Consider the following 12,287-nt stretch of genomic DNA (forward strand, 5'->3'; position numbering starts at 1 on the left):
TTTCTTATTGATCCTACTTACAATTTATTGCTTTTGTTTGTAAGTGCTTATGTCATGGTTCTCTGTCTCTGAAACTTAGTTCAGAATTAAGCTGGCCCATTTAAGTTTAGAAATCTAGCTCTTCTGCTAATCACCTATTCATTCTTGCCTCAAGGAATTATCTGACTCGGGGAAATGCATGCGAGCCAAGGAAGTCTAGTATCTTTACACTACCAAGCTATCCTTCAAGGATGTCTGGTTTGCTCTCCAAAGTCTAAACCACTATCTTGTACCTGGACTCAAATAATGAGCACTTCTTAGTCTCAGGAAAGGAAGGAGGTTGTTGCTAGCCTCCCTTACCAAACTGCCAACCAATCATGTTATTGCCCATGCCTCAGCTGTTTTTCTTAATCCCATGTCACCTACCCTGTTCTGTACTTCCCAAAATCTATAAAAGGGGAACTGTCCTTTTGCTGCAGGTCTTTGGCATAAGTGCAGGTATTATTTATTGATGGTCAGCATGTCTCTGTTAATAAATAGTATCCTGTTCAAAGAATTGCCTGTTTACCTTCTTATTAAATTTCACATATGATAGTTGGCGGCAGCAATGGGATAATAAATAAAAGCTTCCTTTCAAACTTTTATCAGAATTTTCCCCTAATCTACTGGATCCAAATGGAACAACTTCATTTAGGGGCTCTATGTCTGTGAACAAGCTCTCTTCCTATTCACAACAGATCTTCTCTGGGTAAAAACTGACAAGTTTTGTATGTTTTATGTGTGTTTTGAGTATGTTTATTTGCATTAATAGCCACCATTTTTTGTCTTGGAAATTAATTGCATACACACGTATGTATACGTATACATACATACACACATACAGAGGGAAGGGGAGAGCACCCAGGTCAGGATCCTATGGATTCTTTTATAGAGATGTGTCCTTGTTAAAGGTCTCCTGACTGGATAAAGAGACCATATACTTCACTTACTGGGGCCTGAGGGGTATCCTATGGTCTTACTGGCACTTGGTGCTTCTCCAATGTGCCAGAATGAGGGCTTTTGCCCTACCTGGTAATCTATTAAAAGGCGGTCTGATCTAAATCAAAGTAACTGCTAAAATGTGATTTTTGTGTGTTTGAGATAGCACAATCTCCAGCAACCAAAATAGGTAAGGCAATATATAAAGATTACCAGTGACATTAAGTTAAAGTAACCAGTAAAAGATTTATGAGCAGAGGAGATAGATTATTAGAAATAAATATTCAGAAGGCTGGTAACTATAGTGTTGTCAGTAAAGAAATACTGGGGCCACTATCTTTCACAGCTTTTCATTAACTAAAGCCCAAGGTCTTCCAAGAGGTGTACAAGACAAGCTTGAACAGGCCTGTTATGACATGCAGAAGCTTTATACCACCTTTTCCCTAACTAATAGGTTTGAAGAGTTAGACAAGCATCATCTGATCCAGAGCCAATTTAAGCTGACCCAAACCCAGGGAAATATAGAAAAATTGTTTTGTTTCTTAGAAGGTAGTATAAAGATTGGATTGTACGATCACTCTCCCCTTCTGAATATCCTTTCCTAGAGGTGATGGCACTCTAGTCTAAAGAAAAAAAATTTTGAATTGTGATATGGAATAAAATTGATACTTCTAAATTCTTGGCAAGTAGTATTGTGTTAGTTACTTTTTGGATTATGAAAATAAAGTTGCATTGAAAATTTTTTAAAAAATCCCCCATCATTACCTTGTTCTGGTAGAGGGGTTTGCATATTTCAATGAAACTACAAACTATGCCATGCAGAGTTTCTCAAGATAGGTCACAATGGAGAGTTCTGACAAAAGGTGATCCATGGGAGAAGGAAATGTCAAAGTACTCCAGTATTTTTGCAAGAAAACTCCATGGACAGTACTAAAATGATAAAAGTGATGAAACTGTAAGATAAACTCCTCAGGTCAGAAGGTATCCGAAATGCTACTAAGGAACAGTGGAGGACAACTACAAACAGCTCCAGTACTAAATGAAGCAGCTGGGCCAAACCTGAAAGAAAGCTCAGCTGTGGATATGTCTGGTGTTGAAAGGAAAGTTCAATGTCATAAAGATCAATATTGTATAGGAACCTGGAATGTAAGACCTATGAACCAAGATAAGCTGGATGTGGTCAAACAGGAGATGGAGAGATTAAACATCCAACATCCTGGGTATCAGTGAACTTAAATGGAGAGGAATTGAGTAAATTTAATTCTGGTGATTGCTACATGTAACACTGTGGGTAGTATATTTATCAGTTCTGTATTCTATAGATATCAATTCTATATTGATCAGTTCTATGAAGACCTACAACATCATTTAGAAACAACATTGATAAAATGTCATATTTCTCAAAGGAGATTGGAATGCTAAAGTAGGAAATCAAAAGATAATTGGAATAACATGCAAGTTTGGCCTAGGAGTACAAAAAGAAGCAGGGCAGAGACTAATAGAGTTTTATTAAGATAACTCATTGGTCATAGTAAATGCTTTTATTTTGCAACAACCCAAAAGGTGACATCACTAGATAGTCAATACAGAAATCAGACTGACTATATACTTTGCAGCCAAAGGTAGAGATGCTTTCTACAATCAGTTAAAAACAAGACCTGGAGCTGATTGTGGCTCAGATCATGAGCTTCTTATTGTAAAATTCAGACTTAAAGAGAGGAGGGAAAACTATCAGACCATAGAAGTATGACCTAAATAACATCCCTTACGAAGTAGAAGGGATGAACAGATTCAACAGATTAAATCTTACAGAGTGCCTGAAGAGCTATGGATAGAGGTTTGCAATATCATACAAGAGAGAGCAACAAAAAACATCCCAAAGAAAAAAAGAGCAAGAAAGCAAAATGGCTGTCTGATAAGGCTTTACAAATAGCTGAGGAAAGTGAAAGTAAAGGAGAAAGGGACAAAAATATACAACTGAATGCAGAATTCCAGAGAACAGCAACGAGAGGTAAGATTTTTCTTAAATGAGTGATGCAAAGAAATAGAAGAAAACAACAGAATGAGAAAGACAAAAGATCTCTTCATAAAAATCTGAGATATCAAGGATAAGTTTTATGCAAAAATGGGCATGATAAAAGACCTGAAGAGTAAGGACTTAACAAAAGTAGAAGAGATTAATAAGAGGTGACAAGAATACACAAAAGAACTATATGAGAGAGTTCTTAACATCACCAATAACCATGATGGTACAGTTACTGATCTAGAGCCAGACTTCCAGACCATGAAGTTCAGTGGGCCTTAAGAAGCATTGATAAAAATAAGGCTAGTGGAGATGATGGAATCCCAGCTGAGCTATTTAAAGTCCTAAAGATGATACTGTTAAAATGCTGCACTCAGTATGTTAACGAAATTGGAAAACTCAACAGTGGCCCTTGGATTGGAAAAGATCAGTTTATTTACCAATCCTAAAGTAGGCTGGTGCCAAAGAATTGTGCTCATTTCACATACCAGCAAAGTTATGGTTAAGATTCTGTAAGCTAGGCTTCAGCAATATGTGAACTGAGAATTACCAGAAGAGAAGGCTGGTATTCCAAGAGGCAGAGGAACTAGAGACCAAATTGCTAACATTTATTGGATTATTGAGAAAGGGAGTTCCAGAAAACATCACTTCCGTTTCACTGACTACACTAAAGCCTTTAACTGTGTGGATCACGACAAAATGTGGCAAGTCCTCCAAAAGATGGGAGCATCAAATCATCTTATTTGGCCCCATAAGAACCTGTGCACAGGCCAAGAAGAAACAGTTAAAACCAATATGGAACAACTGATTGGTTTAAGATTGGAAAAGGAGTAGATTGTTGGAGATTTTCATTCCTTTTGATTTGAATACTGTCAAATTATTAACTAAGTTATTGGAAGGTTTTTGTCACAAATTGGATATATTTTAAAAGGATAGAATAATTGCTTATTTTTTGGAAAAGGGAAGTGGGATAAAGACCTTGTAAAAATCTCCTTGTGTGTAAATCTGCCAAATTTCTTCACCAAGGTCAGAAAAACCTTGTGTACTGGTTTATTTAGATTCAGAGGTTCCCAAACTTATTTGGCCTATTAGCCCCTTAAAAAATTACTCAGTTCACCCCTAGAAATCTACTTTCTTTAGCCCTTTAATGTTTTTTTTCAAAATTTTCTTCATCTAAAAAATAAATTAAAATAAAAGACACATCTTAAATTTAATAATTTATTGTAAATTTGTGGGTTTTTTTCCTGCATTGAAATTTTGATCATGAAACTGTATAGTATCATAATGTAAAAATCATTACACACACAGATTCCTGCTGATGCATGCTGAACTTCCCAACAATGTGTGACATGCTCACCTGCTAATACTTGTTTGTTAAGACCTGTTGGTGGACTTAACCACTGATCAATTATAACTTGAATTTTGTGCATTTATTTAGAAAATAATGTAATCACTATGACTTTAGCTGTTATACAACAGATGAAACATGTACAAATGGCTTTTCTTTTTTTATTATAATTTAATTTATTCCCCCTGAATAAATGGGTACATCCCCTGAACATACAAATGGCTTTTCAAACTTCTATTTCCTCATGCTTCCACTGCCCCCTTATTTTTATTCAACACCCCCCACTTGCGCTGGCAGCTGCTACTGCCCCCTGGATTGTTGCAGTATGCAGCAACCCAGCAGGCTTACCCTCTCTCATTAAAAACACTCCTTGAATAAGAGGGAAATATTTGGGAAAAAATTTTTGAAAGTGTGTCTATAGTGTAGGTTTTATGTGATGATTTCTGGTTATAATTATGAAGTTATACTTGGAATAGTCTGTACTGAAGTTGTACCAGCTTAGTCTTAACAGACTCTGGCTTTGATTTATTTTTGCTTTAAAAGAGTTAATATACAATATGTTAAAAGTTTTACATCAAGATGAATTTTAAGTTGTATCTGAGAAAGAGAACTAAAAGAATGTTTACTAAAATCTTTTGTGTGATTTTTTAAAGACCTGATAAATTTTTATTTGCTAGCCAATTTATTGCAACTATATGAGAGTGTTGATAACTATAGCCATTCCTAAGCATGATTTATGAGACTTGCTATGTGAGGTAAGATCTCATGGGACTATAATCTGATATTATTCTGAGTTTTGATTTAAGGTATGCTTGTCTGAAGTCACTAGTCAAATGCTAGCAGCTCAATGGGAATGAGGTCTGTGACCTATGGCCAGTGGATCTGTCTCTGAGGCAATGGTTGGGGGAAGGGGGGAAACAGAACTTGGGAAGGCTAAAGTAAGACACTCTTGCCACAGTTTCCCATAGAAGAACTCTTCCTTCCTGTTAATTCAGAGACTGGCTATGGTATCCTGTTATACACTTAGCTGTTCATACAATTCTTAACTAAAATCAAATGGAACTAAGGATGCTTTATCCTGGCATACAGTGTTGAATCATTCTGCAACCTAGGGGTTGGCTTGGAGTACCAGCATTGATGCTATTATATTCATATCCCTGCTTTTTCCTTTCATATCAAATCTCTTTAACCAGGGCAAGTTGTAATTTTTATGATGAATCCTATTGTAATATTATATCCTGAACAACTTAGTAGATGTATATTTGGGCTTGTCATCTGCCTGTTACTTTTATATATTTATGTATAAGATAAGGTCCTTAATTTTTCAAAATGTGAGAATTAAACAATGGTGCAACAGTTTAGGCCAAAATAGTAATCTATTAATTAGTAAGACTAAGTCAGAAACATTTCGTTTTGTTTTTAAAGAAAAAAATTTCAGGGCAATCAGTTATCTTTGTGGATAGTAACATGGACTATCTTGTGTTATCTCAAAAGGAAAGTTAATTTTACTTAGGTTTATTATTTAATTTGGGATTAACATCTCTGTGTGGATATGGAACATGTCCTCAAGTACAAACATGTTTTACTACAGACAATTTATTTGATGAGCAGTTTGTTGTACACACTTTGGAATTAGTTACTTAGTATATCTACGCATCCTATCCCAGGACTTTTTGCTATAATTAGAGTACAATTTGCAACTTTTAGGTAAATTCATTTGTGTACTGGAGGTCATCTATTTATGTAAGGTTTATATTTTTATCAGTCTATTCCTCCTAAGGGGGAAACTGAATTGGAATTAACTGGAAATTTAAAAGGAAAAAAAAATCTGAATTGAAAAAGTTGGAGTTTTAAATGCAGTACTGCATTTAGACTACAGTAAAAAATTGAGCCAAAAAATTTTGAGAAAGCAACAAGATCTCACACACACACACACACACAAGTTATTTAAGAAGTTTTAAGAATTCTGCCTTCTGTAGTATTTTAGGTATTTAGCTTTTGATTTTTCAGCTTGTCTTTGAATTTCTTAAATATATCAATGTAACAGTTTGCTAATTTATACTGTAGGAAGGTAAATGATAGTGGAGTCAGTGCTAACTTAGACAAGCACTCTTAGCCCTAGTTTATATGTTTACCTTGGTGAATATTAAATCTTTAACCAGGAGGCCTCATTTTCAAGTCAGATTCTCATATTTTTTAAAAAAAAATTTTCAGCCTCTTGATAGCAATGTTTTTATCAGTTACAGAATTAAGAAAAAAGATAAACAGCAAGGGGTAATTAAGAATCTGAATTCTCTGAAATCTCAAGTGAACGATGGGTTCTTAATTTAATATTATCACAACCACAAGGCTTGAGAAGTGTTTTTTTAGAAGTTATAATTAAGAGGGCTTAGTAAAGTGCATTAAGATTTGTTTTATAAAAGATTTTAGCAGGAATACCAAAGAATCTATAAGTGATAGTAAACCAGAGAAGCAGTATGTCAACGAGAAGCCTCTTCAGAGTTTCCCTGAGAAATGAGACCTTTTCCAGAATGTCCAAGACAAGATGTTTCCATAGAAACAGACAGGCACATGGGACATCTGGATCCAAGATGAAATAATGCAAATAAAATAAGATAGTGAGAGTGATTTATTATGGAATACTACAGTGCTGTAAGAAATGAGCAGGTTGATTTTAGAAAAACATGGAAAGACTTACATGAAATAATAAAGAGTGAAATGAGAAGAACTAAGAGAACAATGGACATAGTATAGCACTATTTTTTGAGGAATAACTGTGAAGATCAAAGCTATTATGAGTATTATAAATATTCAAATAAATTAGTAAGGACCTATGAAGGAAGATGCTATCCACCTCCAGAGAAATGATAAATAGAAGTATGCATAGTATGGTTTTAACATATACATACATACATATGTGCATATATGTGTAATGGTAGCCTTCTCTATTGCAAGGTGGAGAGGCTGGGAAGAAAGGAGATAGTGTGAAACTTAACAAAATACTGGGATACAAGAAAACTTTATATTAGTTAATGTTGTTGATCATTACTGTGTTACTTTGGCTTTTCTTACACTATGCTTGCTGAGAGTTTTCTTAGTTGCCTTGAAATATATAAATCTCCCGTCTACATTCAGTCCATGGTTTCAGAAATTCCTATTATGGCTTGTTTTATGATTAATCAGCCTTGCTATTTTTCAAATTTGATTAGTTACTGTGTTAAAGCCTGTTCTGAACTTCCACTGGAAAGATGTTTGTTGGTGCACCCTACTGTTGAGAATGACTGTTAAAAATCTTACAGGATTAGCATATAGGTAAGAGAACTATCTCTCATTGATCAAAAGGGAAACAAGACTGAATTGATCCTGTATTGATCCTATTGATCTGATTTGCAATTTATTGCTTTTGCCCATTAAGTGCTTAAGTCATGGTTCTATATCTCTGAACTTAGTTCAGAATCCAGCTTGCCTGTAATGGGTAAAGTTTAGAAATCCAGCTCTCCTGCTAATCTGTTCTTAGTTGACCTTCCAGAAAGCATACGAAGACTGTAAAGTCAGGCATAGTATCTTTACACCATTATTCTATCTTTCAAAGATGTTTGATTTGCTGTCCTATATCTTGCAGCTGGACTCAAATAATATGCACTCCTAAGACTCAGGAGAGGAGAAGGGGTGTTGTTGCTAGCCCCCATTACTAAACTTCCAATCAGTCATGTTGTTACCCACACCTCAGCTCCGTTATTCTTAATCCCATGTTGTCACCTACCCTGTGTTCTGTACGCCTCAAAACCTATAAAAGGGGAAATATCCTTTTATTTCTGGTCTTTGGCATAAATAGAGGTAAGCCATTGACCCATTTATTGACAAACGCTTGGGGAAATGCCTGTTTACCTTCTTGTTAAATTTCTCCCTCAACAGATGTAAGGTACTTCCCACACTCCTTACATTTCATGAGGAACCTCTCCAGTAGGAACTCTCTGATGGATATAAAGTAGTGTCCTCAGTCTAAAGGCTTTCTCACGTGCATTACACTCTTAAAGTTTCTCTCCAGAATGAATTCTTTGATGTTGAGCAAGATGTGTTCTCAGTTTGAAGGTCTTCCCACATTCATTACATTCATATGGTCTCTCTCTAGTATGAATACTCTGATGTTGAGTAAGTTGTGTCCTCTGTTTGAAGGTCTTTCCACATTCATTACATTCATAAGGTCTCTCTCCAGTATGAATTCTTTGATGTACAATAAGATCTGAGTTGTAGTGGCAAGCCTTTCCACACTCCTTACATTCATAAAGAATCTCTCCAGTATGAATCCTCTGATGGACAGTAAGATGTGACTTCTTCCTGAAAGCCTTCCCACATTCACATTTATAAGGTTTCTCTCCGGTGTGAATTCTTTGATGTTTAATAAGTTCTGAGTTGTAGAGGAAAGCCTTCCCACACTCCTTACATTCATGAGGAATCTCTCCAGTATGAATTCTCTGATGGACATAAAGTTGTGTCCTCTGTCTAAAGGACTTCCCACATGCATTACACTCATAAGGTTTCTCTCCAGTATGAATTCTTTGATGCTCAGTAAGTTTTGCTTTCCTCCTGAAGGCCTTTGCACATTCACTACATTCATAAGGTTTCTCTCCAGTATGGATTCGTTGATGTTTAATAAGATCTGAGTTGCGATGGAAGGCCTTTCCACAATCCTTACATTCATAAGGTTTCTCTCCTGTATGAATTCTCTGATGTACAGTAAGTTGTGTCTTACTCCTAAAGGACTTCCCACATTCACTACATTTATAAGGTTTCTCTCCAGTATGAATTCTCTGATGCTCAGTAAAATATGCCTTCCTCCTGAAGGCCTTCCCACATTCATTACATTCATAAGGTCTCACTCCAGTATGAATGCTCTGATGTACAATAAGCTGGGGCTTCCTCCTGAAGGCCTTCCCACATTCACTGCATTCATAAGGCTTCTCTTCAGTATGAATTCTTTGATGTCGAATAAGTCCTGAGTTGTAGTGGAAAACCTTCCCACACTCCTTACATTTATAAAGAATCTCTCCAGTATGAATTCTCTGGTGCACAGTAAGATATTCCTTCATCCTAAATGCCTTCCCACATTCACTACATTCATAAGGTTTTTCTCCAGTATGAATTCTCTGATGTACAGTAAGTTGTGGCTTCCTTCTGAAGGCCTTTCCACATTCACTACATTCATAAGGTTTCTCTCCAGTATGAATTCTTTGATGTTTAATATGATCTGAGTTCCAATGGAAGGCCTTCCCACACTCCTTACATTCATAAATAATCTTTCCAGTATGAACTCTCTGATGTACAACAAGTTGCGTCTTAGTCCTGAAGGCCTTCCCACACACACTACATTCATAAGGTTTTTCTCTAGGAAATTCTTCCCTCCCTGAAAAGAAGAATAAAGATCGGATTAACCTTGCCTTTTCTTCCCTTCCCCCAGCTTCCTACTTGCTCAAAGGTTTTAGAGCTATTCTCTGGTCTTCTCATTTGAGAAGGCTAGTCTCTCTGGTCTTTCACTAAGGATCAGTTTCTCTTATGTGAAAGTATGATGACTCAATTTAACATATGTAAATGAATTGACTTAGGATGAAGTTACCTAGAAAGATGAATAAGAACTTACTATATTGTATATGGTTGACATTTGAATGGAATAAGGAAATAAAAAACTATCCATAAAAAGTAGACTTGAGTTTGCAAATATGTCCTTGCCATCTGAGGTTTAAATAGGAAGGGAAAAACTGACCATAAATAAAATGGAGAATCAATGAGTTTAGAGTGAAGAGGAGAGATAGAAACATAAAGTAAACAGAATAAAGAAGAAATATGAGAAAAAGGGGTTGTATCAGACAATCACTGCCAGAAACTTTTGCTAAAAATCCAATATATCTACATTGAAAGAAGTGATTCAAAATTCTAAGAGTAAGATCCATTTCCAAAAAGGTAGATAATCAATCCATACAGGTCTTTTTCACAGGAGAAATTATTAATAATTACCTGAAACACTACTCAAACTCTGATAATCAAAGAACTAAAACTGAAAACAATTTAGAGTTATCACCAAACAGCAATGGGATTAGCAAAGGTACTTTAAAAAATTTTCACAGTTATGTTGAAAGGTATTTCTGACATATAAAATGAAAGACTGAAGAAAGGAAAACTGGGTTATGATTAAATATTTTAAAAAGAGCAGCAAAGAAACATTATCATAAAAACAATACAGAATAAAATATCAGAAAGTTATAGAAGCAAAAAGAGCATATTGTTAATATTTAAGAAATGTGCTTATTTTAAAAGGGAAAGTGAATTGATGGAAGTGAGGCAGGATAATGTCTGCTCATGATAATTATCAATGAATAGAAGAGAAATATGATTCCTATAACTGAGGCAACAAGATTCTTTGCGAGTGGAGGTACATGTGAGTAAAGACATGCACAAAAATGTAACTTTTTGAGTTAAAATATTAAGTTTTAAAGTCATAGCTCTAGAAGCTTTAATACAACCACCTTGTTCAATATTTTTGCAAGAGTTCTGATCTAAAATAACCAACAGAGCTGTATTTGCAATGACTCATGTCCTTGGTTTTCATGCAGTCACCTGGATAGGTGCTTCTGGGAATATCTGCCTCTGGCATCCAAGATGCTTCCTTTCTTTCCAACTGGTAGATCACATCTGGTTTGGAAACTGCAAATCCTGTTCATTGAAAAGGAAAAAGTACTAGGGACAGTCATCTCAAAATTCCCTCACAACTCCTAGTAGAAAGGTGGGGGAACAAGGGTGCAGAATGTATCTTATACCACCAAGGGCACTTTCTCTGTTAGCTAACTTGGTCTGAGAATTTTTTTTCAACCAAGGAGGGCTCAATGGACTGGTTAAAGGGAGAGTTAGGTGTTTTTTAGGTGAGAGGTAAAGAGGAAAAATAACATTTTTTAAAAAGCCTCATATTATAACAATAAAAGAATTTAAAACTAGTTCAGGTTCTCTTTGGGGAAAAAAATAGACATTAGTACAAATCCAAGTATAGGATGAAGGACCACTGAAGGATATTCTGGGGATATTCTGGGGAAATTGGTTACAGAATAGGACTTAATTTTCAATTTAAAGCAACAGAAAGGGGAAGATACATTCTCAAGGATAATAAAAAAAATCAAGAAGTCAGTCTGCAGGAATACTGAGCAAAGACAAAGACCCCATTCTTGGAAACAGCACAAGTACTTTCTCTTGGCTATAAAAGGATTAGAAATACCTTCATTTTGTAAGCCAAAGAATAACTCTTAAAATCTTCGAAGTCTTCATAGTATATATCAAGAGCCAAAGGATTAGCTGTTCTTACCCAAAGAGACCAAGTTCCTATAGTTCTCCAGCATCACATCCCTGTACAACTTTTGCTGAGATGGGTGCAATTGTACCCACTCTTCCTGCGTGAATTCCACAGCCACATCCTTGAATGTCACTGATTCCTGAAACATCAAAAAAAATGTGTGCTTACCAAGATACAGCTCTGTTATGAAGTTTAAACGTAAACTCCTTGCCAACAGGGGTTGTTTCATTTATTTATTTGTAACCCAGAAGAGTGCCTGCTAGCAGGCACTTTAAGAAATCTTCTCTCATTAGACTGCAAGTTCCTTGAGGGCAGGAGCTATTTTTGCCTTCCTTTGTAACCTTAACACTTAGCATAGTTCTGGGCACACAGATTCTTAATTAGTGTTTACTATTGTTAATGGATCCAAGGACAATCAATTTTAAATGTGTCTGTTTTTTACACTGTGCACCTATGGCTCCTATTACTATCCTCTGAGCCGAAGCTGTAGAATGCCCAATTCCTTTTCTACTTGCTGAAATAAAACAACAAAAATGAAATAGCTGAAGACAACTCTCATGTGGCCCTAAGACTTCTCTTTCAGGATAAACATCCACAGTTCCTTTAACGAATCAGCCTGATCT

At 35.7% G+C, this 12,287-nt stretch overlaps 1 protein-coding gene across 1 annotated transcript in view; it reads right to left on the reverse strand.

Moving 5' to 3' along the window:
- Positions 1-8,141: 8,141 nt before the first annotated feature.
- The window catches only part of LOC118844326 (zinc finger protein OZF-like), a 30,885-nt gene continuing 26,739 nt past the window's right edge, over positions 8,142-12,287 (reverse strand). The window contains exons 2-4 of the mRNA XM_036752197.1: positions 11,677-11,803; positions 10,941-11,036; positions 8,142-9,732 (exon numbers count right to left, since the gene is read on the reverse strand). Coding sequence (XP_036608092.1) covers positions 8,360-9,732; positions 10,941-11,036; positions 11,677-11,803 — 1,596 coding nt within the window. The 3' untranslated portion in view covers positions 8,142-8,359. The remainder of the gene's footprint in view (positions 9,733-10,940; positions 11,037-11,676; positions 11,804-12,287) is intronic.

This window comes from Trichosurus vulpecula, chromosome 3 (genome assembly GCF_011100635.1).
Source record: "Trichosurus vulpecula isolate mTriVul1 chromosome 3, mTriVul1.pri, whole genome shotgun sequence".
Taxonomy (NCBI): Eukaryota; Metazoa; Chordata; class Mammalia; order Diprotodontia; family Phalangeridae; genus Trichosurus; species Trichosurus vulpecula.